Below are 26,831 nucleotides of genomic sequence, written 5' to 3' on the forward strand. Positions count from 1 at the left end.
ACTGACAGAGCGTTGCAGGAGGCTGGCAGTCGAAAACGTCGGGAGTCTGTTTGCACTGGCACAGCACTTGGGACATCAGAGGCGCCCCGACACGAGTGATGTCAAGCTGGCCATGCCTGCCCTAGCCATGCCCACCCTGGCTCCCCCGAGGTCAAACATAACCCTGATGCAACCTTTAATGAAATCAAGTTTGGCACTGCTATCATCGTGGGATACCTGGACTACATTGCCCAATACCATTCTTTGGTACCTTTTTGGCAAAGTAAAAGTTTTAAGTTTTAGACCTACCAAAAAGTGGGATGTTCTCTAAGCATCAATCCTGAACAAGGATGTAACCGCCATTGTTTGGATTGAGAGCCTCTCTCTCCCCTAGGCATATAGGCTAAGTGAGACCCTCCTGGAAAACATACCGTCTGGAAAAATATTGACTATTTCATATATTGACTTATTCTAGGTGTTGAAATTGGTGAGGTGGTGTCAGAATATCTCCCCAAGTCAACAGCATGCCAGCCAGATTGCCAAGTAGTTGCTTCCTTGTTGTTATTGTTAGTTGCAAAGTAATGTCAAACCCACCGCAACCCTCCAAGCCTACCTGTCCTCCACCCCCACCCCCCGGAGACCATTGAAGCTCCTGCTGCCTAGGTTAGAGTTCCAATTAACATCCGAGAAATAAATCAGAGTCCAAACCTTGGCCTCCTTCCAAGTTCCAATTTATTAGATTAGATTAGATTTATTGGATTTATATGCCGCCCCTCTCCGCAAACTCGGGGCGGCTCACAACAAAATAAAAAAACAGCACAGTACATAATACCAAATCCAATGCCCACCAATCTAATTACAATTTAAAATTAGTAATCTCATAAAAACAGTATATATAAAAACAGGCACACAGTCAATCAATCAACAAAACAACATGGGCAAGGGGGAGGTGTTTTAGTTCCCCCATGCCTGACGGCAGAGGTGGGTCTTAAGGAGTTTTCGAAAGGCAGGGAGGGTGCGGGCAATCCTAATCTCAGGGGGGAGATGGTTCCGGAGGGTCGGGCCCCCCACAGAGAAGGCTCTTCCCCTGGGTCCCGCCAGACGACATTGTTTAGTCGACGGGACCCGGAGAAGGCCAACTCTGTGGGACCTAACCGGTCGCTGGGATTCATGCGGCAGGAGGCGGTCCCGAAGATATTCTGGTCTGGTGCCATGAAGGGCTTAACAGAGCCATGTTGTTTATGAACTTTAGTCAACCCGATACTAACTGTTCCTACAGTTCCCCACCCAGGTGGAGGTTCATCCCTTGTCTCCACACCCACAAGTTCATCACGTGGACCACTCCGGATCTCTCCATGTCCACAATCCTCTCCTGTACTTCCGGCTGGTGCTGGACAAAAGATGACCTTGAATCTCTGGAAATAATTTTGTTGTGGCCAGTATTTTTTCCTCTCATGCAACCGCCCCTCCCCAGTTCCCACAGTAGTATTCTACTTGTGGCAGGCCAAAGTCTCCAACTCAAAATGATAGCTTCGGCCTGACAGACTGCTTCAGTGAGTCCATCCAGCCAGTTCATTCTCTGTAATTCCCATTCTTCTTTTGCCCTCAAGCTTTCCCAGCATCAGGCTCTTCTCCAGTGAGTCTTTCCGTCTCATTAGGTAGCCTATCTATCTATTTATTTATTTATTTATTTATTTAATTTTATTTGTTTTGTTTTGTTTTGTTTTATTTTATTTTATTTTATTTATTTATTTATTTTATTTTATTTATTTATTTTATTTATTTTATTTATTTTATTTATTTTATTTATTTTATTTATTTTATTTATTTTATTTATTTTATTTATTTTATTTATTTTATTTATTTTATTTATTTTATTTATTTTATTTATTTTATTTATTTTATTTATTTTATTTATTTTATTTATTTTATTTATTTTATTTATTTTATTTATTTTATTTATTTTATTGATTGATTGATTGAATTTGTATGCCGCCCCTCTCTGGAGACTCGGAGCGGCTAACAGCAATAATAAAACAGTGTACAATAGTAATCTAATAATAAAAATGATTAAAAACCCATTAATATAAAAACCATACATACATACATACATACATACATACATACATACATACATACATACATACATACATACCATGCATAGAATTGTAAAGGCCTAGGGGGAAAGAGGATCTCAATTCCCCCATGCCTGAGGGCAGAGGTGGGTTTTAAGTAGCTTACGAAAGGCAAGGAGTTTGAGTTTCATCTTCAGGATCTAGCCTTCTAAAGAGCAGCCAGGGTTGATCTCCTCCAGGGCTGACCGGTTTGATCGCCTTGCAATCTACGGGACTCACAAAAGTCGCTTCCTTGCTTTATTATGTTCTGCAGTGGGAAACAGAACTGAAGCAATTATTTTCTGTCTTGTGGTTTCCAGGGAGGAATGGTTGTTCGGAAAAGCACGGGGGATGCAGTCAGATCTGTTTACCAAATCCGCATGGACGAAGCTGCTGGTGCACCACCGGGTACATTTTAGAACGCAGTACTCTGTGCATCAAAGCCGTGAAATGCTCAGAGCCTTTTCATGCCTGCTTGGACCACACCAAATGCATTGTAAAAGAGCAAGTCTGTGATGGGAATCTTGATTGCCAAGATGGATCTGATGAGATGAATTGTGAGTATGAAAACCTGTATTGAAACCAACAGAGAGATGAATGCTCGAGAATCAGCTCATTAATACCTGAAGGATGGATAGCTGTTGTTAAAATGGATTTTTGTTAAATGTTAAAAATCAATTGTTTATTTAACACAAATGCTTTTTATAAATTTCTGAATGTTGGATAGGCTGATTGCATTTACTGAAATAAGGTGCTTTCCCTAGTACTGTACAAACAAATGCATATCTGCTCTCCTCGGCTCTCCATGCATAATTTAAGCAGCTTTATGCATATCCACATTAACGTTTTTGAAATCATAGTGACTTGAAATCATCATAATCATTTTGAAATCACAAGACTTCTTTTCTTGTTTTTTTTAAAAAAGGTTTAAATTATCTAAAATTTAGATTCTAAATAATCAGAGTGTTAATAATTTATTTATTTATTTATTTATTTATTGGATTTGTATGCCGCCCCTCTCCAGAGACTCGGGGCGGCTAACAGCGACAATAAAACAGTGTACAATAGTAATTTGGTATTGATGATTAAAAATCAATTAATATAAAAACCAAACATACATACATACATACCATGCATAGAATTGTAAAGGCCTAGGGGGAAGAGGATCTCAATTCCCCCAAGCCTGGATTATGCAATAGTTCTATAATGTAGCACCTGCCTTTTACGACAATGTAATGAAACAGTATTTTAAAAGTAAAAGCAGGAGAAGAATATTCACATTAGGAGGGTGCACTTACTATGAGATGGGGTTTGAAAATAAATGGCTATTTCATAAAATAGCCTGCTTTAATTCAGTGACCATTTCAAAGTAAAATCCACACCTTCTATGACTACTAGCTTGGGGAAACAACAAATGGCTGTAGTTTCTATGTAACAATAGTTACTCAGAAATTAATAGGGGATTAGTGCATCAGATTTTTAAACCTCCCATCAAATTTCCCGGTTCAAGTTGTTTTGTTTTGTTTTGGTATCAAATATCTGAAATAGTACATTAGTCAAATCTAAACATACTGTAACATGTTTAAATTACATAGTCATTTTTGTTCCTCTCCCTGGAAATTGTAGCCACATAAACAAGGGATTAACATCTCCCAACATTTAGTATCATATTTACAAATGCAGTTCTCTGCGATTTTTTCAGAAAAGTAGAGTGATGCCAATATAATATGAAAAAAGGGATCAAATCAAAATCAGATCTTTTTTTTTTTTACCATCCTGGACCAGCACAAAAAATTAAACATTAAAATAAAACAAAACAGGACCAAACAGAACAAGGCATAGAAATATATTGCAGTTGATGGTAAAAAAAAATTCAGTGAGTCCCATTGAATGGCTTAGAAGTCAAATTAATTTAATTTAATTTAATTTTACAGGCAGTATAACAAAATTTAGCTACCTTCAATCATATTAATCCAACAATAGCAGTTTTACATAAAAATGATCAGAGTTTCCAGGATATTTAGTCAGATAAGGTGTTATGAGTCTGTGAATCTCTCTAGAAGGGACAATAAAAGGAATGAAGGAAGATAAACTTCAGTGAAAGGTGATCACATCTGAACTGGGGGAGTCAGTCTGCCAGGCTAGCTGAAATGCAAGCATTGCCTATTTTTAAAAGTTATATGTATGCCACCGTACACCTTTATTTATCAGACAATGAAAGTGTGATGGCTTAGCTTTTAGTTTTTTTAACTTTAGGTGCCTCCTGACGCCCAAACTAAATTTAGGCAGCTCACAATCTAAAAATAATAAAAATACAGTACAGAACAAAACAAGATGGAATTCAGTTGCTCAATATAAAAAAATATAGATTAAAAACACATCCAACAAGGGGTTCCATTCACTTTAACCAAATGCCTTGGAGAAGAACCGGTGGGTCTTCAGCACCTTAGAGGAGCGTTTTTCAACCAGTGTGCCGTGGCACACTAGTGTGCCGCGAGACATGGTCAGGTGTGCCGCGAAGCTCAGAGAGAAAGAAAGCAAGAGAGAGAGAAAGCAAGAGAGAGAGAAAGCAAGAGAGAGAGAAAGAAAGATAGAAAGAAAGCAAGAGAGAGAAAGAAAGCAAGAGAGAGAAAGAAAGCAAGAGAGAGAAAGAGCGAGAGCGAGAGAAAGAGAACAAGAGAGAGAGAAAGAAAGAAAGAAAGAGAGAGAAAACAAGAGAGAGAGCAACAGAGAGAGAGCAACAGAGAGAAAGACATAGAGGGAGGGAGGGAGAAAGAGAGCAAAAAAGAGAGGAAGGAAGGAAGGAAGAGAAATAGGGATGGAGAGAGAGAGAGAAAGAAAGAGGAAGGAAGGGAGAGAAAGAGGGAGGGAGAAAGAAATAGAGTGAAGGGGAGGAAGAGAGAGAGAGATAATTTTTTTGTCCAAACTTTTTTTAGCCCCCCCCCTCCCTCAATGTGCCCCAGGGTTTCGTAAATGTAAAAAATGTGCCGCGGCTCAAAAAAGGTTGAAAATCACTGCCTTAGAGAACATCAAACATGGAAGGAGCCCAGAGGTTTCAAGTGGGTTCTTATTCCAGAGGGACAAGTAGAACAAATTCCCTGGGTACCAGTAGGTGGCACTGTTTAATTGAAAGAACCCTGAACGTGCTGCCTTAGCTGCTATGTACCATCTATTCTAAGCAACAGGATAGGACAGTTTTTCCACTAACCTGGACCTGTCCCTATAATAATAATAATAATAATAATAATAATAATAATAATAATAATAATAATAATAATAATAATAATAATAATTATTATTATTATTATTATTATTATTATTAATTAAATTTGTATGCCGTCCCTCTCTGAAGACTCAGGGCGGCTCACAACAATAATAATAACAGTGTTACAATGTAAACAAATCTAATATTAAAAAACATCTAAAAAACCCATCATTTAAAAACCATGCAACACATGCATACCATACATAAAAATATGTCTCAATTCCCCCATGCCTGGCGATACAGGTGGGTCTTAAGTAATTTGCAAAAGACAAGGAGGGTGGGGGCAGTTCTAATCTCTTAGGGGAGTTGATTCCAGAGGGCCGGGGCTGCCACAGAGAAGGCTCTTCCCCTGGACCCTGCCAAACGACATTGTTTAGTCGATGGGAACCGGAGAAGGCCAACTCTGTGGGACCTTATCGGCCGCTGGGATTCGTGCGGCAGAAGGCGGTTCCAGAGGTATTCTGGTCCGATGCCATGTAGGGTTTTAAAGGTCATTACCAACACTATGCCCTACACCTAACCTTTGAGTAGACATTTTAGGGGGTTTTGGGGGAGGAAATCCAGCTTGCTTGCAGTTACTCTTTCTGTTAAGAACCTTTGGCCAACTGCAAAATATTCAACCGTGATTCTGCTGTACTCAGAAGTGATGTATGTAAATGATGTTCTCTACTGACAGGTCACTACATTGTCAATAAACCCCAGGCAATAACTCCATCCCGGACAACACAGCTGCCAACAAAACCCTTCCATGAAAAGAAAACTCTGGCACCCATCAAAATCCACACAAAGAAACCTGTCACTAAAAAGGCTCATGTGCAACCACAGACAAAACACAAGAGTACTACTGTTACTGTCTCTAAAAGTACAACAACAACTACTACTATGCAGATCCTTACTTCAAGAAGAAGGCAAAAACCTACACGACCTGCAGCAGGGATATGGCAACACCCCTCTCTGGTGCAGGGGGTCAAACAAAATGGCTTGGGGTCACATGCTTGTAACAGTGACACCTGCAACATGAGAGGAGACTGTACTGTGGAAAACCATAGAATAAGGTGCAGTTGCATGTTGGGATATAGTGGTGACTACTGCGAAAAAGAGAAACCAAGGTCTATGGCTGGTTCCGTTGTTTTGAGTGTCATTACTGTCTTACTACTTGTTATGGGAGCTGCAGGGATCTTTATCTACTTTCGGAGGCAAAGATCACGTCTAAGGTAACTTTGGTTATCCTCTTTCCTTCTTTCAAATTAACCCATGTTCAGTGGGGAAAATAGGCAGGTGCAATACATTTCTCTGCTTCCAGATCTATCATGGAATTAATGTCTGCTTTTCCGCTTTGAAGGACTAACATTTTGGGATTAACGACAATTGGTGTTTGACATTAGAGTGTAATTCTACTAACCGTAACTTCCTCACTCTCTTTTTATTTTTATATACGAACCCTCGATCATCGCGAGGGTTCCGTTCCAGGACCCCACGCGATGATCGATTTTTAGCGAAGTAGCGGTGCGGAAGTAAAAACACCATCTGCGCGTGCGCAGATGGTGTTTTTGCTTCCACTGCCGCCCGCCCTTCGCCCGCCCACCCCGTTGCTCGCGCCTGGGGTGCGCGCCGTTTCGGGACTCCCTAGATCCGCTCCCCAGCTGGGGAGCGGATCTAGGGAGTCCCCAAACGCGCGCGCTTTCCCCAGCAACGCGCGCGCTTTCCCCAGCAACGCGCGCGCGGTGGAGACTCCCTAGATCCGCTCCCCAGCTGGGGAGCGGATCTAGGGAGTCCCCACCGCGCGCGCGTTGCTGGGGAAAGCGCGCGCGTTTGGGGACTCCCTAGATCCGCTCCCCAGCTGGGGAGCGGATCTAGGGAGTCCCCACCGCGCGCGCGTTGCTGGGGAAAGCGCGCGCGTTGCTGGGGAAAGCGCGCGCGTTTGGGGACTCCCTAGATCCGCTCCCCAGCTGGGGAGCGGATCTAGGGAGTCCCCACCGCGCGCGCGCGTTGCTGGGGAAAGCGCGCGCGTTGCTGGGGAAAGCGCGCGCGTTTGGGGACTCCCTATATCCGCTCCCCAGCTGGGGAGCGGATCTAGGGAGTCCCCAAACGCGCGCGCTTTCCCCAGCTGGGGAGCGGAGCTGGGATGTCCCCAAGCGCGTGCCGCCCGCCCGCCCACGCCGTTGCTCGCGCCGCCGCTGGGGTCTTACGGGGGCAAGAGGGGGAAGACCCAGGGAAGCCTCTGCCCGGCGGGGAAACTCCACCATCTATGCATGCGTGGAAGGGCACGCATGCGCAGATGGTGGAGTTTACTTCCTGGTTGAAAACTCGCGAAATAGCCCTTTCGCGATACTTGAACACGCGAAACTCGAGGGTTCACTGTATTTATATTTATATTTATATTTATATTTATATTTATATTTATATTTATATTTATATTTATATTTATATTTATATTTATATTTATATTTATATTTATATTTATATTTATATTTATATTTATATTTATATTTATATTTATATTTATATTTATATTTATATTTATATTTATTTTGTCTAACAATTATAGGGTGGTAACTTGTACAAATAAAACATTAGATAAGTAATGATAAAAAGTAACAAAAGAAGACATTAGGACAGGGACGGTAGGCACAGTGGTGCACTTATGCACGCCCCTTACAGACCTCTTAGAAAGGGGGAGAGGTCGATTGTAGATAGTCTAAGGTTAAAGGTTTTGGGGTTAGGAGTAGAAACCACAGAATCAGGTAGTGCATTGCAGGCGTTGATTACTCTGTTGCTGAAGTCGTATTTTTTGCAGTCAAGTTTGGAGCGGCTGACATTTAGTTTAAATTGATTTCGTGCTCGTGTGTTGTTGCGGTTGAAGGTGAAGTAGTCGTTTACAGGTAGGACATTTTGGTATATGATTTTATGAACTATAATTAAGTCGGAACGGACACGACGGAGTTGTAAGTTGTCTATTCTATACAATGCTTACTATATTTATATTGCATTTTTCTGCAAGGAATTTGGGATGGGTGGCACTTAAAATAAATTGTACTACCTTGTTCTATTGGTCAAGTGAATCTTGCCTGATAAGATTCTTCAGATGTGCTACCAATTGCATTTTTAGTCCTACTTGAGTAGATATTCATATAGTTAGGAGTGCATTTGCTGCTAGAAAGTATGAACCTGGAGGTAGACCACCCAGTAAGCAGAAAGTTATACTAACCATTATGAAAACTAAGTAGGCATGGGATTGTCTGTTGAAGCTCTTGGAATGCTATCTAATTCAAAACCCAGTCCTATCCAGTCAGTATACTAATTTATTATTTATTTGTTTGTTTGTTTGTTTGTTGATTGATTGATTGATTGATTGATTGATTGGATTTGTATGCCGCCCCTCTCCGTAGACTCGGATACTTGCACTGAGAGCATATACACCAAAGACAAATTCCTTCTGTGTCCAATCACACTTGGCCAATAAAGAATTCTATTCTACTCTACCCTACCCTACTCTACTCTACTCTACTCTACTCTACTCTACTTTATTCTATTTTCAGGTGACTGTTGACTTATGACAATGAACATTTAGTTTCATGTTGAATGTGACCCATGTATCTGAGGGGACTAGGAGGCAAGGTTTTTCTGTCACAGCACTTATCCTATAGAATTCAACATAGAAGATTCAACAGGCTGAGATCCACTCAGGTCCAAGATGTTAGCTGAGTTTGTCCTAGGAATAGAATAGGTGGATTTCTAGAGGCAAGCAGTTCCACTGGTTAATTGTCCTCACTGTTAAGAAGTTTCTCCCTAATTCCAGGTTGCTCCTCTCTTTGATTAGTTTCCAACCATTATTTCTTGTCCTGTCCATTGGTGCTTTGGAGAATAATTTGACCCCTTCTTCTTTGTGGTGGCCCCTCAAATACTGGAATATTGCTATCATGTCACCCTAATTCTTTTTTTCTTCAGATTAGCCAAACCCAAATCCTGAAGTTGTTCTTCCTATGTTTTAGTCTACAGATGACATGAGATTTAGTCTCATCTTAGTTGCTCTACTCTGAACTTTTTCCGAAGTCTCAACATCTTTTTTGTAGTATGGTGACCAAAATTGGTTGCAATATTCCAGCTGTGATCTTACTTAAGGTTTTTATAAAACAGTACTGATCTAGATTCTATGCCTCTGTTTATACAGGAGGTGTTGCTTATGTTAGTATGCCTCAACTGTGTGTTTCGCTGTTATTTTCGTTATTGAAGACATTGTAGTTCATGGAGTATTGATCTAGTGTAGGACCTAATGTAGTTCATGGAGTACAGTGTTCCCTCGATTTTCGCGGGGGTTACGTTCCAAGACCGCCCGCGAAAGTCGAATTTCCACAAAATAGCGGTGCGGAAGTAAAAACACAATTTTTGGCTATGGACAGCCAAAAACTACCCCCACGCACCCTTTTTCAAGGCAGCGCAAGGAGCCGGGCTTGAAATTAGGGCGGGGAATGACGAAAGTGCGGAGGCCGGCAAAGATTGCTTTGAATGTCGGCTGCCCCCGCCCCCCCAGCGCCTCCGGCCCCCTCGCCACTACCGCCCGCCCGATCCACCCCTCTCACCGGCTTTCTTGGGACACGGGTCCTCCTGCAGCAGCGCTGGCGGCTACGGCTTCTCATCCTCCTCATTCGGCCGGTAGCCGCTCTGAGCGCTTTGAGAATGCCCGCCCCGCCCCTCTCACAGTCCCTTAGCTGAGAGCACTTTTGTCCCAGCTATCAGCGCGGGGGCTGCAGGAGAGGTGGGGGCAGGCGTTCTCACAGAGAGGGAGAGGGAGAAAGAGAGAGAGAGAGCAAGAGGGGGGAGAGTGGAAGGTAGAGAGAGAGAGAAAAATGATAGAAAAAGGGAGAAAAAAGAGAAATGAGAAAATGATTGAAGCAGAGAATGACAGGCAAGAAAGAGAAAGAGAGAGAGAAGTGACTCTTGGTGATGACATATGACGTCATCGGGTGGGAAAAACCGTGGTATAGAAAAAAAACCGCGGAGTATTTTTTAATTAATATTTTTTGAAAAACTGTGGTATAGCCGTTTCGCAAAGTTTGAACCTGCGAAAATCGAGGGATCATTGTATTGACCTATGTGTAGGACTACCATGCTTCCCCGAAAATAAGAAACTGTCTTATATTAATTTTTGCTCCAAAAGTTGTGCTACGTCTTATTTTCGGGGGGGGGGGGGGTGCCTTATATTTCTCAAATAAGATAAATTTACAGGCAGAAAAGCTGACACCCCCAAAGAAAGTGTACCGTACGGTCCACTGATTACAGTATGGTACCTGTCAGTATGGCACACACACACACAAACGACGGCACTTATATGGTACAACAGTATACTCCCGCTATTGCAGCTTCCGGCCACCAGAGGAACTACAGTCTACGCACTGTAGTGGAGGCTGTAATGGCGGTGAGACAGCAGCAGACTGTGTCTGCTGTACTGGACGGTACAAAGCGATGGAAGGGGCCAGCAGGGGACGCCACATTATTATGGTACCGCTATGAACAGTTTTGAATGGTACTGTATGTTTTTCCACCGTACCGTATGTAAACTTGACTACGCCTTATTTTCGGGGGGTGCCTTATATTAGCAAATTCTGCAAAACCTCCAACATGCCTTACTTTTGGGGTACGTCTTATTTTCGGGGAAACAGGGTATGAAGTTACCTTGAAATAAACAACAACTATGGTCTTTATGAGGCAGTTGCCAAAATGATATTGGAAATGTGGTAATGGGACTAATGCTAATGTAAAATTACAACTCTGAAAAAAACCCTGGCATTTAAACTGTTGAATTCTGTCTCTCTTTCTCAAAGGGCATCCAGTATGGAATCTGATAAAACATTGGCCATCTACCAGAAGGATAACCAATCTGACAGCTTTGTTGAAGATGAAACGTGCATCAATGCTGCTTATGACCCAGGCCAGGTAACAGCTTCTAACATTTTAAAGTCGTATTTCAGTCCCAAGCACATACACTTGGTAGCTTTCTCTATAATCTTGAATGAATTATATCACCTTTATATTTAAATATAATTTAAATAATTTACTGGGGTCAGGCAGTAGGGAAAGCAAGTAGAATGCTTGGCTGCATAGCTAGAGGTATAACAAGCAGGAAGAGGGAGATTGTGATCCCACTGTATAGAGCGCTGGTGAGACCACATTTGAAATACTGTGTTCAGTTCTGGAGACCTCACCTACAAAAAGATATTGACAAAATTGAACGGGTCCAAAGACGGGCTACAAGAATGGTGGAAGTTCTTAAGCATAAAACGTATCAGGAAAGACTTAATGAACTCAATCTGTATAGTCTGGATGACAGAAGGGAAAGGGGGGGACATGATCGAAACATTTAAATATGTTAAAGGGTTAAATAAGGTTCAGGAGGGAAGTGTTTTTAATAGGAAAGTGAACACAAGAACAAGGGGACACAATCTGAGGTGAGTTGGGGGAAAGATCGGAAGCAACGTGAGAAAATATTATTTTACTGAAAGAGTAGTAGATGCTTGGAACAAACTTCCAGCAGACGTGGTTGGCAAATCCACAGTAACTGAATTTAAACATGCCTGAGATAAACATATATCCATCCTAAGATAAAAGTACAAGAAATAGTACAGGGGCAGACTAGATGCACCATGAGGTCTTTTTCTGCCGTCAATCTTCTATGTTTCTAAATATTTAAATATAATTTATACATTTATAACATAATTTAAATATTTGAATATAATTTAAAATCTAGGATAGCAACCTGTGTGCAGTTTTTTTGAGTTGAAAAGTTCTAGAATCACAACCTTTCTTTCCCTATAGAAATTGACTTTGAGACTGATTGAAGGATAGTTTGCTATTTAAATTAACTGTGTCTTATTTTGCAAAGCTGGTAGAGTTTCTTTATAGATTGTGCTTGATTGGATCAAACGAGCATGCAAACACACACCCTGGCTGCAGGATCTTGCAAAATGAAAAAAAAAATCTAAACATGCAAAGAATATAATATAAAATGTTGACTTTTGGTTTTTTTTTCCCCAATAGGAAATGGTAACTCCTCTGACGACAAGGACAAGCACAGATTTGTAAGAAAAACAAACTACGTGAACTATAAACCTCTTTTCCAGCTGGAAACCAGCGATGATTGTGCAGAATTTCAGAATGGGAATTTCTCAGTGTCGTATTTATTATATTAACACTCAGTCTTTTACTGTTCATTTTAAATAGCATTTTTTAAAGCTATTTAAATAGCCTTTTAAAAGCCAGCTGAAAGTAGCAAACATGGAGAGATTCCGCTGATAGCATGAGTTGGGTTCTGGTTTTACAGTCAGGTGGAGACCCAGTGAAATGAATTGCAATCACTTCTAGAGGCCAAACGGCATATCTGGATCCAGTCCTTAATTAGCAGCACTTACCCAGTTGGCAAGCTGTATAGTACTATGCCTAGAGTCACATATCAGCTTTGCAAATAAAGGATGATATATGATTGTATGAAAAACCGAATGCAAAATAAAGACTTTGGCTCAAATGATTTTAAGATCCTACAATAATTCAGCCCTTTGAATGATATGATTTGTGTCCCAGACCTGCTAAATTTTACTAATCCCTCTTTCACAGGCTTTTATGAATTCATGAGTTTAGATGCAATGCAAAGCATCTCTTGTGATTTTTCCCTTTCATTAAAATATCAAATAGCATTTGCTTTCATTTTTGCAGGTGTATTTTTATTTACACTGGTCACTACTTTCCATTCTCCCTTAACGACTTACTGTGGTTTAAGTGGAAAATTCTTTGAAAAATTCCATTTCCCTCTACTGAACAGTTTGTAGCATAGTTTTCCCCCCCTGCTTGTATGCGTATTGAAGTAAACCCAGAGACAGGGCTAGGTGAAAGACGGTTCCTTTATTCAGCTCTTAAAGGTAAGTGACACTCAGCGGATACCGTCTGCTCTACCTGGGAGAAACCGCTCCTTTTATATATTTGTGGTTCCCGCCAGAGAGAGAGCAGCCGCGTCTGAGCCAATCAGGAGCGACTTCCTGATTCTCGCTCAGACAGCGTTTCCACACGGAACCAACTATTTACAAGGATACAACACCCCTCACTCCTTAGTCAGGATACATCAATCACGAAAGCCACGTGACGAAGTCCTCCAATCTGCTGGGTCTTCGCGAGGCTCGCTCCGACCTGCGCAGTTCAATTGAGTCCTCGCTGCCGACGGTGGAGGTCGGTTCGCTTGCACTTCCCCGGCGCAGCTGGGGCCTGGTTTGGGCTCCGGCCTGCTGAGTTGGTCTGGTAGGCACAACACCGACCTCGGAGGATGAAGATGGTTCGGCGTCGCTGGAGGATCCTTCCTGACTCGATAAGTCCATTTGCGTGTCCATTAAATTGGGTTGCGCGTTACAGTCTGTTAAAGCGGGAGAGTCTGTTTCAGCGGTTTGCTCCGATGAGTTTCCCATGCGCTTTCGTACATGGTCAATGTGCCGCTTCCACATTCGACCATCTTCCAATTTTACAATGTATGTTTTTGGAGCAGTCTGTTGTACAATTGTCCCTTTCATCCAATTTACACCCCCATCAAAATTCTTTACAAAAACACTTTGACCCAAATACATTTGTCTCTCAGGGTTCACATACATAGGGTTATGGGTACAAAACCTTGGGTGTAACCTATCCAGTGGGGACCTTAGTTTCCTTCCCATTAGTATCTCAGCAGGGCTTATGTGCGTGTGAGAGTTTGGGGTAATATGCTGGGTTAACAAAAATTGGTCCAAATTCTGTTGTACATCTCCAGGGCCTGATCTGCGCAATGCTTCCTTTGCCACCCGAACGTAGCGTTCTGCCAAACCATTAGCCCAGGGCGAGTAAGGTGAGATGAGTGCATGTCTGATTCCTAAGTTATCTAAGAACAATTCAAATTGCCTGGCTGTCAATTGGGGTCCATTGTCAGACACTAAGATATCAGGACAACCATGGGTGGCAAACAAACGGCGCAGAACCTTAATGGTGGCACTCGTATTTATATTGTTCATTGCTATGATTTCCACCCACTTGGAAAATGCATCAACTACTATTAAGAAATATTGTGACCCCACTGGCCCTGCAAAATCAATATGGACCCTGGACCAAGGCCCTGCAGGTTGTTCCCACTCTGCTGGAGTTGTTTTGGGGGGGGGGGGGGGGGTAGGCCGCGACTCTTGGCATGGATCACATTTGGCTACCCAGTTTTCAATATCGGTATCCAAACCTGGCCACCATAAGTGCCCCCTAGCTAGGCCCTTCATCCTGACAATCCCAGGATGGCCCACATGTAACATTGTGAGTACTTTGGTCTTTAGACTTTCAGGATAGATTACTCTATCACCCCACAACAGGCAACCTCTCACATATGACAATTCCAGTCTTTTGGTTTTGAAATCACACAATTCAGGTTCCACAGAGTCATTCTGCCACCCCTTAAGTACACAGTTTACCACCTTTTTTAGGATTGGGTCTTGCTGCGTGTGTGCAGCCACCTCCCTTGCAGTAGTTAGTGGGTTGTCTTCGAGTTCTATCATTAAGACATCAGCAGACGGGGCAGGGTTCTCTACTAACTCTGCCATGGGGCACCTACTGAGACCATCTGCGTGGTTGATGGTTTTACCCCCTTTATGAATGAGTTTGTACTGATATCCTGAGAGGAAAAGGGCCCATCTGATTAACCTTGGAGACATAAATGGGGGAGTAGGTTTGTTGGTGGCTAAGAGGCCTAGTAAAGGCTTGTGGTCAGTAACCAATTCAAAACTCCTGCCAAAGAGGTAATTATGAAATTTCTTCACCCCAGCCACTAATGCTAGAGCCTCCTTATCTAGTTGGCTGTAATTTCTCTCAGTATTGGTCATTGTTCTGGAAAAGAAGGCAATTGGGGCCTCTGTATTATTAGGCAAAACGTGTGCCAAGACCCCTCCCACGCCATATGGGGAAGCATCGCATGTAAGCCTGATGGGTAGTGAAGTACTATACTGGACTACTACACTTTTAGAAGTTAGCAACTGTGTTATTTGTACAAAGGCTTCGTATTCAGTTCTCCCCCATGTCCAAGGGGTTTCTTTCTGGAGCAAACAGTGTAGAGGCTCTGCTGCTGCTGCCTTCTGTTTTAAAAAGACGGAGTAGAAGTTAAGAAGGCCTAAAAAAGCTTGCAATTCTGTCTTATTTTGTGGTTCTGGGGCTTCCCTAATGGCTCTCAATTTTTCAGTAGTGGGGTGGATGCCTTCCCCATCGATTTTATATCCTAGAAATTCCACACTGTTGGTTCCCCACACACATTTGTCAGGTTTGATTCTTAGCCCTTTATCTTGCAGCCTCTGTAGCACTTCCCTTATTCTTTTGTTGAGCTGCTCTTGGTTTTCCCCTGCAATTAAGATGTTATCAAAGTAGGGAATGGCCCCTTTAATCCCTGATAACAACCGTTCCATTATGCTTTGAAAAATCCCTGGGGCTATGCTTACTCCAAATTGTAATCTGGTACATTTAAAGGCACCCCTGTGGGTGACAATTGTCTGTGCGCGTGCTGTCGGTTCATCGACAGGGAGCTGCTGGTAAGCTTGCGCTAAATCGATTTTTGCGAACACTTTCCCTTCCCCCAGGGAGTGAAGGAGCTGTTGTACCACAGGAATGGGGTAAGGGTGATGCTGGAGGGCTTTGTTGAGCGTAGATTTATAGTCAGCGCAAACCCTTAAAGAGCCATCTGGTTTCAGAGGCGTAACTATGGGTGTTTCCCATGGCCCCTGCTCTACAGGAACTAAAATGCCTTGGCTTATGAGCTTATCCAGCTGTAGGTCAAGTTTGGGGAGGAGCGGAAGGGACACCCTGCGAGGTTTGAGCCGGACAGGAGGGACCTTGGGGTCAATAGAAAATGAGATAGGGGGCCCTTTATACGATCCCAAGGTGGGGCTAAACACTTCTGGAAATTCTTGTAAGAAGTTAGGCATGCTATCAGAGTTAACAGTACAAATACCAGAAATTTCAATTCCCAAAGGTTCCATCCAAGCCAACCCCAGGAGAGAGTGTCTAGCCCCTGTAACAACAATCATAGGCAGGGTACATTTAACATTCTTAAACATGATAGGTACATTCACTTGGCCTAGAACAGGAATTATTCCCCCTTGCAAATCTCTAATTACCAATGAGGAAACAGCTGTCCTCGTTGAGAGCTGGTGGGCTGAGGTCATCTGGGGCCTCGGCACGGGAAAACGTGGAGTCGATCTTGGCGATGACCTCTCACTTGTCGTGCTCCTTCAGCTCTTTGGCAGCAGCGTTGGCAACCTCTGCGGTTTGTGCCAGCTTGATTACTGCCTGGAGGGGCGGCTCGTCTTCGGTGAGGAGTTTGTTCCGGACCGTGGCATTTCTCATGCCGAAAATTAAGGCATTGGTGAGGCGAGCTTCCGGGTTATCAAACTTGCATTTTGCAAGCACCGTTCGAAGTCGCGTTGCGAATTGATTGATGGATTCCGATTCGAGCTGAGCCATTCTTGAAAATTGGTGCCGGAAAACGACGGCTGGTTTCGTTGGCTTCAAATGGCTCGCGAGCTTGGTTTGCAGGATGTCCCAAGCGACGGATTTGGCTGGAAGCGGGTCGGTGAGAGTCTGGGCGAGATCGAATATTTCTGGACCGCAGTAGTTCAGGAAGATGGCCCGTTTTCGTTCGGCGTCGGCGTCCCTTATTCCTGCGGCCTCGAGGAAGATCTCGAACTTGGCTATGTAGGCGTCCCAGGAAGATTTCTCCGGTTCGAAGAACTCAGGAGCACGGCCGATTTGAAGGTTGTTCATTTTGCACGCGTGGTTCTTCCGTCCGTCGTCGCCAGTGAAGTAAACCCAGAGACAGGGCTACGTGAAAGACGGTTCCTTTATTCAGCTCTTAAAGGTAAGTGACACTCAGCGGATACCGTATGCTCTACCTGGGAGAAACCGCTCCTTTTATATATTTGCGGTTCCCGCCAGAGAGAGAGCAGCCGCGTCTGAGCCAATCAGGAGCGACTTCCTGATTCTCGCTCAGACAGCGTTTCCACACGGAACCAACTATTTACAAAGATACAACACATATGGATTCTGTTGACTAAAAAGGTTCTAACATTTCTATTTAGAGATAAGGCTATATATGTGTATGTGTGTGTGTGTGTTTGTATAGCCGAAACAACACTTTTTGGCTGGTAGAACCTGGTCTTCCTTTCTCTTTTCTTCCTAGAGCCCTTGGCACTGAGTAGCATTGTCCCATCATGGTCCTGAAATCTTTGGTGGGTTTTCCAGTTCTTCCACTAATGACTGCTTCATGGCTTTTCATTGAATTAGCAACGTTCCTGGGAATTTTTGCCTAGGCCAACTCAGGATCATCATGTAGCATTGCTCTTTAAAACAAGCAACTCTGTTTAGTTCCATTTTGGGTTGCCAGCACAGCACAGTTCTCTTTCCTAACAAGCTTATAATGTGAGTATTAGATACAGCTTCATTGCAGAAGAATAGGTGATTTGGTGAATGAAGAAGAGGGGATTTTTCTCTCCAACTTTATTATCAATCCATAGCAGCATCAAACTACACAGTTGGTAGAAGATTGTAAAGCATTGCCAGAGTTAGGGGGGGGGGGTATGGAAGAAAACACCACATTTCAAACATAAATACTCTAGAAAATGTCCAGAGATACTTTACTAGAGGAGCCCTCCACTGCTCTTTTCGCAACAGAATACCCTATGCAACTCGACTTACAATCCTAGGTTTAGAAAACTTAGAACTACGTCATCTAAAACACGACCTAAGCATAGCCCATAAAATCATCTGCTACAATGTCCTTCCTGTCAACAGCTACTTCAGCTTCAATCACAAAAGCACACAACAGATACAAACTTAAAGCAAACCGTTCTAAACTCGACTGCCAGAAATATGACTTTAGTAACCGAATAGTTGATGCATGGAACTCACTACCAGACTCTGTAGTATCATCACCTAACCCCAAAACTTTACCCTTAGACTATCCACTGTTGACCCCCTAAGAGGTCAGTAAGGGGCATGCATAAGTACACCAGAGTGCCACCAGAGGAATTCAGAACTTTTTTGGACAGGCATTTAAACTATGTAAAGGGGACAGAGATGTACCAGATGTGGAGGATTTCTGTCCCCGACCAATGAGGATACATCAGTTTCTGGAAGCTTATGAAAAGGGAGCTGTAAATAAAATAGATGTAGTTGTTGATGATAAGGGGCAAACTAATAATGAAAATAATGTTCTTCGGGTAATGTACACGAATGCTCGAAGCTTGAGCAACAAGCTCTGTGAGTTAATGGCCATAATATCTAGAGATAATTTGGATCTGGTTGCCATAACTGAGACATGGTTTAAGGATTCTAATGAATGGGAAATATCCATACCAGGATATACACTGTATAGGAAGGATAGAATAGAGAGAAGGGGAGGTGGAGTAGCCATTTATGTTAAAGAAAGTCTAAAAACAATACTAATTCAAAATACATGTAAAGATCTGGAGACCCTCTGGATTTGCATGCAAAATAAAGATGGTTCTGTCATTAGAATTGGGGTGATCTATAGGCCTCCAGGGCAATCTGAGGAACATGACAACAAGATGGTGGATGAGATTACCCTAATGGCAGTAAAGGGAGATATTGTGGTTATGGGTGATTTCAACATGTCTGATGTTGACTGGAATATCCCCAGTGCCCTTACATGCAAAAGTAAGAATATAGTAGAGGCCTTTACAGGAGCAGCTATGGGACAGCTAGTTAAGACACCAACTAGAGGGGAGAATATTCTAGATTTAGTTTTTACAAATGGGAATCGGGTTTCAGAGGTCAAGGTGGGAGAAAATTTAGGTTGCAGTGACCATCTAAGTTTGTGGTTTGATGTAAAAACTGATTGTGAGCAATCCTATACTGCAACCAAAGTATTGGATTTCAGAAAAACAAATTTTAATGCAATGGGGGAATATTTAAATAATGAATTAAAGGGGAGGGATAAAATGGCAGGAGCGAGCACCCAGTGGACTGTATTAAAAAAGGCCATCTTAAAAGCCACAAGACTTTATGTAAAGCAAGTAACTAAAGGTAAAAGGAAGAAGAAACCGCTATGGTTTAGCAATGATGTAAGGGCTATAGTCAATGAAAAAAAGGCTGCCTATAGGAGGTATAAAGAGTCTGGAAGTATAGCTGATAGAGAGGTGTATAAAATGAGACAGAAGGAGGCAAAACAGATAATATATGCTGCTAAAGCCTCAAAAGAGGAAGAAATAGCAAAATCTGTAAAGAAGGGGGATAAAACCTTCTTCAGATATATTAGTGATAGGAAGAAGAAAAACTGCAGCATCACAAAGCTTTGTACCGGGAATAATACATGCATTGATGGGAATAAGGAGATCGCTGACCATTTCAATAGCTACTTCTGTTCAGTTTTCTCAAAAGACACCTTACAAAATAATACTATAGAGGGATATAGCATTGCTTCCAGCTGTACGGATTCAGCTCCAGTGATCTTAGAAGCCGATGTCTTAGAAGAACTTGAAAGATTAAAGATAAATAAGGCAATGGGTCCAGATGGCATCCACCCCAGAGTTCTTAAAGAACTCAGATCTGTCATTGCTACCCCCCTGACTGATTTGTTTAACCAATCCCTGTTAACAGGAGATGTTCCTGAGGATTGGAGAATGGCCAGTGTTGTGCCTATCCACAAGAAGGGCAGTAGAGAAGAAGCTGGTAACTACAGGCCAGTTAGCTTGACATCAGTTGTAGTTAAAATGATGGAGACGCTACTCAAAAAGAGGATAAATCAGCATCTAAAAAACAATAACTTATTGGACCCAAATCAGCATGGCTTTACTGAAGGCAAATCATGTCAGACTAATCTCATTGAGTTCTTTGACTATGTCACAAAGGTGTTGGATCAAGGTGGTGCCGTGGATATTGCCTATCTGGACTTCAGCAAAGCCTTTGATACGGTTCCACATAAAGAGCTGATAGATAAATTAGTGAAGATTGGAATTAATCCCTGGATAGTTCAGTGGATTTCAAGCTGGCTGAAGCATAGACATCAGAGAGTTATTGTTAATGGCGAGTATTCTGAGCAGAGACAGGTTACAAGCGGTGTGCCACAAGGGTCTGTTCTGGGTCCTATTCTTTTTAATATGTTTGTGAGTGACATAGGAGAAGGTTTGGTAGGGAAGGTTTGCCTATTTGCTGATGACTCTAAAGTGTGCAATAGGGTTGATATTCCTGGAGGGGTCTGTAATATGGTAAATGATTTAGCATTACTAGATAAATGGTCAAAGCAATGGAAACTGCAGTTTAATGTTTCCAAATGTAAAATAATGCACTTGGGGAAAAGGAATCCTAAATCTGAGTATTGCATTGGCAGTTCTGTGATAGCAAAAACTTCAGAAGAGAAGGATTTAGGGGTAGTGATTTCTGACAGTCTCAAAATGGGTGAGCAGTGTGGTCGGGCGGTAGGAAAGGCAAGCAGGATGCTTGGCTGCATAGCTAGAGGTATAACAAGCAGGAAGAGGGAGATTGTGATCCCCTTATATAGAGCGCTGGTGAGACCACATTTGGAGTACTGTGTTCAGTTCTGGAGACCTCACCTACAAAAAGATATTGACAAAATTGAACGGGTCCAAAGACGGGCTACAAGAATGGTGGAAGGTCTTAAGTATAAAACGTATCAGGAAAGACTTAATGAACTCAATCTGTATAGTCTGGAAGACAGAAGGAAAGGGGGGGACATGATCAAAACATTTAAATATGTTAAAGGGTTAAATAGGGTTCAGGAGGGAAGTGTTTTTAACAGGAAAGTGAACACAAGAACAAGGGGACACAATCTGAAGTTAGTTGGGGGAAAGATCAAAGGCAACATGAGAAAATATTATTTTACTGAAAGAGTAGTAGATCCTTGGAACAAACTTCCAGCAGACGTGGTTGGTAAATCCACAGTAACCGATTTTAAACATGCCTGGGATAAACATATATCCATTGTAAGATAAAATACAGGAAATAGTAAAAGGGCAGACTAGATGGACCATGGGGTCTTTTTCTGCCGTCAGTCTTCTATGTTTCTATGTTTCCATCCCCTCTCCTAATGTTTCTCTTTTACTAATATCATGTATATAAATATTATTATATCCTTGTATACCACCAATACGTACTCAACAAAACAAACAAACAAATGAATAAAATACTTCTTGTGGGCATTACCGGAAGTAGGCTTTTCACCCTCGGTTGACCCTAACAAAGTAGCATCAGTGTCATGCTCAGCATGTATAGTTTCTCCTATGAAACCAGCCTTGCCTGTGAAAGTACACAACTATATATTTGAAGAGCTTACACCGTCCAATTAAATGTTCTGTATTGGAAAAAGGCATAAAAGTGTATCTGCCCTGCCCTTTCTTTTGTGTACAAGATGCTTTCAAAGTATAAGAACAGTTCCAGAGTTCACTTCCTTATTGACTTATCGTTGTTAGCATGGGACCATCGGTTGCTTGGTATGGAAATAGGTGACAATTATTAGAGAATCTTTTCATGATCAGTATTTATATACTTTATTTTATTTTATTTTTATTATTTATTTATTTTGTCGAACAAGTATAGGATTGTAGTTTGTATAAGCATAACATAAGTAGTAAATAATGATAAAAGAAGACAATAGGACAGGGACGGTAGGCACAATGGTGCGCTTATGCACGCAGTGTGATGGAAGTGATCCTGTTCTACTCAAACATGTTTTGTTAGTGCACTTCTATTAGAGTACTGGTCTTTTCCAGTCATGTGAGGTGGCTTGGGAGCTGCACTGTGTTGGTATTACAACTTTAGTACATTTCCCATGCTAATGTCCATCTATTGATTGTCTTGCTAAGTAGTCCTCCCTCTGGAGCATGAATGAATAGGTTAGAATTGTTACTGTTTTAACGCTGAGATAAAGCCCAACCATGTAAAATAATTCAAACATTTAAGATTGTTTTACTATCAAGGAAGTGCTGTTTTAATACTTCATCATTGTCCACACCCATCTTGCTCCCTTGTGCTGCACCAGGATACAAATGCAAATGTTGGTTAAAGCAAAGCACAGTAAACAGAAAGAAAGGATTAGTGTTAATCCTTAGCTCCCGGTGACCAATTAGAGCCCACAGGGTTGGCTTTCTTTGGGTCCTGTCGATTAAGCAATGTTGGCTGGTAGGGCCGTGGGGGAGGGCCTTCTGTGTGTGGGCACCGGCTCTCTGGAACCATCTACCCCCCCAAGATCCATACTGCTCCCACCCTACTGGCTTTCCGAATAGCCTTGAAAACCTGGCTTTGCTGGCAGGCCTGGGGGCCATGAGCAATTGATGACTCTTTGGTTCTGGCCATAGTAAGATTGTATGACATGGTATGATTCTAATAATGGGATTTTAAACTTTTTAAATATTATTTTTATTGTTGTAAGCCACCCAGAGTCCTTCGGGAGTGGACAGCATAAAAAATAAGCAAGCAAGCAAGCAAGCAAGCAAGCAAGCAAGCAAGCAAGCAAGCAAGCAAGCAAGCAAGCAAGCAAGCCAAGCAAGCAAGCAAGCAAGCAAGCAAGCAAGCAAGCAAGCAAGCAAGCAAGCAAGCAAGCAAGCAAGCAAGCAAGCAAGCAAGCAAGCAAGCAAGCAAGCAAGCAAGCAGCAAGCAAGCAAGCAAGCAAGCAAGCAAGCAAGCAAGCAAGCAAGCAAGCAAGCAAGCAAGCAAGCAAGCAAGCAAGCAAGCAAGCAAGCAAGCAAGCAAGCAAGCAAGCAGCAAGCAAGCAAGCAAGCAAGCAAGCAAGCAAGCAAGCAAGCAAGCAAGCAAGCAAGCAAGCAAGCAAGCACAGCAAGCAAGCAAGCAAGCAAGCAAGCAAGCAAGCAAGCAAGCAGCAAGCAAGCAAGCAAGCAAGCAAGCAAGCAAGCAAGCAAGCAAGCAAGCAAGCAAGCAAGCAAGCAAGCAAGCAAGCAAGCAAGCAAGCAAGCAAGCAAGCAAGCAAGCAAGCAAGCAAGCAAGCATAGCAAGCAAGCAAGCAAGCAAGCAAGCAAGCAGCAAGCAAGCAAGCAAGCAAGCAAGCAAGCAAGCAAGCAAGCAAGCAAGCAAGCAAGCAAGCAAGCAAGCAAGCAAGCAAGCAAGCAAGCAAGCAAGCAAGCAAGCAAGCAAGCAAGCAAGCAAGCAAGCAAGCAAGCAAGCAGCAAGCAAGCAAGCAAGCAAGCAAGCAAGCAAGCAAGCAAGCAAGCAAGCAAGCAAGCAAGCAAGCAAGCAAGCAAGCAAGCAAGCAAGCAAGCAAGCAAGCAAGCCCTTAGTCCTAGCCATCCACACCCCTAGCAAGAAATGCTGGTTCAGTGTAGTATATTTAGCCTTGCAAGGACTATTCTTAGATATTTTATTCAGTTAGTTAGTTTAGTTTGTCAAACATATACGAGATAACAGATATAAGTATAGACATTGGACATGAACACAGAAAATGAGTATCCTGTTTCCCCGAAAATAAGACAGCGGTCTTATATTAATTTTTGCTCCCAAAGATGTACTACCTCTTATTTTCAGGAGATGTCTTATTTTTTTTTCAGTGAAGAAGAATTCACATTTATTGCTGAACAACAAAAAAAGAACATTTATTATATACTGTACAGTAGTTGTCATCACAAACCAGCATAACCAGACAAACAATCCTATCAAGAATTTCTTACTAGTACCGTACCATTATTTCCATGTACAACAATTATACTTTCTTCAAATATATGTTATATATGTTCTGTTCAGGAATGCTGCGAAACAGAACGTCTGCTACATCTTACTTTCAGGGGATGCCTTATATTAGGCAATTCTATGAAACCTCTCCTATGTCTTACTTTCAGGGGTGACTTATTTTTGGGGAAACAGGGTACAAATAAATGGGGACAATAGGACAGGGACGGTAGGCATGCTGGTGCACTTATGTACGCCCCTTTACAGACCTCTTAGAATGGGGTGAGGTCCACGGTAGATAGTTTAAGGTTAAATCTATGGGGATTTGAGGATATAACAAGAGAGTCAGGTAGTGCATTCCAGGCATACCAAGACTGTCGCGTGCTATCTCTGGTTTAAAAAGGGTTTTAAACCAGTAAGTCACATTAAAAGGAAAAAAAACCAGTTGACTGTAGACCTTAGTATGAGCTACTTCGCCATCTTAGCTACTTAACATGGGTTCACTCTCCCAAAAGGAAGGGGAACTCTCCTTGAATATCTGGCCCACAACCCCAGGATTTTGGGGCATGTATTTTCTCAATCCCATTTTCTATTAGAGGAGTTGATTTAATTAGAGGTGTTTAAATTGGGATTTTTTGTACATGAAACATAGGTTCATTTTTGCCAAGCCATAGGTATTTCCCCCCTTCTCTCAGCCCTTTTCCCTGCCTCTCCTGCCAGAGGATAACCTGATGCTTTTAACAGTGGGCAGTTTCTACTATCAAGGCAAAATGATTCTGCTTTACTAACATTTGATTCATAATTCTTATGAATGAATGACAGAGACTTATGCCTGTGGTATACGAGAGGCATATTTCAGCTGAGCTGCTATCAGATCCAAAATCCATTGACTTTGGACTCCTGCCTGTTATGTAACTCTTTAAAAAAATCTATTAACAACACACAAGGATTATTTTTGTTTACAAGCATCTGATCTCTCCGGGACCGCCTTCTGCCGCACGAATGCCAGCGACCGATTAGGTCCCACAGAGTTGGCCTTCTCCAGGTCCTGTCGGCTAAACAATGTCGCTTGGCGGGTCCCAGGGGAAGAGCCTTCTCTGTGGTGGCCCCGACTCTCTGGAACCAGCTCCCCCCGGAGATAAGAACTGCCCCCACCCTCCTTGCCTTTCGTAAACTTCTTAAAACCCACCTTTGCTGCCAGGCATGGGGGAATTGAGATATCTCCCCCGGGCCTATACAATTTATGTATGGTATGTTTGTGTGTATGTCTGCTTAATAACGGGTTTTTTAAAATGTTTTTAAATTATTAGATTTGTCATGAATTGTTTTATTGCTGTTTTGAGCCGCCCCGAGTCTGCGGAGAGGGGTGGCATACAAATCTAATAGATAGATAGGTAGGTAGGTAGGTAGGTAGGTAGATAGATAGATAGATAGATAGATAGATAGATAGATAGATAGATAGATAGATACTACTTTTAATGCTACCCTGGGGTTGGACTAGGAATTACTAAGGGAAGTTGAAAATAATGTGTGTAGTTACAAAAACATGTTTTTCCATAAAGGAAGAAGGCTTTTAAAAAGTAGTGAGTATATGGCTGGGATAATGCCTCAGTATTAAAATAAAAGTGCTATTTAGAATTCAACATTTTCTACTTTTACAATTTATATCCATTTTGAAGGTTACAGCCAGATGGCCACGTGAAAGTCCAACCTGAAAGCCTTTGAGGTAGCAGAGGATTAAACTTATCCATTTGTCTATTCTGTGATAGTAACAAGACCAGGAGTCAGTGTATTTCTTAGCATTTGAGTGTGAGACAAGTTGAGGAAAGGTGGGAGTGTTATGTGGAGGATCTAAGATGGAGAGACAGTGCTTATTTTCCATTATTGTGGTTGCCATCCCAAACATGCATACTTTTGTCTAGAAAGCTTACAACTACAACATCTTAAACATGATCTAAGTATTGCCCACAAGATCATATGCTGCAACGTCCTGCCTGTCAACGACTACTTCAGCTTCAACCACAACAACACAAGAGCACACAACAGATACATGCTTAATATTAACCGCTCCAAATTGGACTGTAAAAAATAAGACTTTAGTAATCGAGTTGTCGAAGCATGGAACTTATTGCCGGATTCCGTAGTATCTTCCCCTAACCCACAACATTTTACCCTCAGACTATCCACAGTTGACCTCTCCAGATTCCTAAGAGGTCAATAAGGGGCATGCATATGTACACTAGCGTGCCTCCCGTCCCCTGTCCTATTGTCTCTCCTATATCTCATATCTACTATTTTTCTATTCTATTCTTCTTATACTACTCTCATTATATCCTCCTTTACAGTGGCATGTAGAGATAAAGTCAATACACTCTGAGCGGAAAAAGGTAGGATTGTGCTGTAAACTCTGATTCCCACCCTACTTTTTGGTGATGCAGACATTAATGATAGGTTGGGGATCCTGCATTTATTTTTATGTGGAGTGTGGGAGCACTTTTGAAGTCAGGCAAGTTAATTCTGGGAACACTATCCATTTTTTCTCTGTTATTCAGGCTCAGTGCAACAGTACTTATCAAATCAGAAGGCTGATCCCCCCCCCCCATTTGCCACCTTTTTCCCAGCTTGGGTTTTATATCTATTTTTTTTTAAAAAAACACAGGGTTTTATATCTATTTTTAAAAAACCAGCTCTTCTTTCAAGAGAAGACCTGCTTGACTTCTCTTTTTCCTTGATGTTCCAATTCAACGGTGAAAAAAAGTAAGATTCTACATTTAGGGAAGAAAAACCAA

At 42.1% G+C, this 26,831-nt stretch overlaps 1 protein-coding gene across 1 annotated transcript in view; it reads left to right on the plus strand.

Annotated features, from left to right (window-relative positions):
- LOC139162107 (low-density lipoprotein receptor-related protein 2-like) overlaps window positions 1-13,056 on the plus strand; it is an 88,971-nt gene extending 75,915 nt beyond the window's left edge. Inside the window, exons 30-33 of the mRNA XM_070742143.1 lie at window positions 2,414-2,650; window positions 6,035-6,572; window positions 11,181-11,292; window positions 12,394-13,056. Of these exons, the coding sequence (XP_070598244.1) occupies window positions 2,414-2,650; window positions 6,035-6,572; window positions 11,181-11,292; window positions 12,394-12,438 (932 nt within the window). The 3' untranslated portion in view covers window positions 12,439-13,056. The remainder of the gene's footprint in view (window positions 1-2,413; window positions 2,651-6,034; window positions 6,573-11,180; window positions 11,293-12,393) is intronic.
- The last annotated feature ends 13,775 nt before the right edge of the window (window positions 13,057-26,831 follow it).

This window comes from Erythrolamprus reginae, chromosome 2 (assembly GCF_031021105.1).
Source record: "Erythrolamprus reginae isolate rEryReg1 chromosome 2, rEryReg1.hap1, whole genome shotgun sequence".
Lineage (NCBI taxonomy): Eukaryota > Metazoa > Chordata > Lepidosauria > Squamata > Dipsadidae > Erythrolamprus > Erythrolamprus reginae.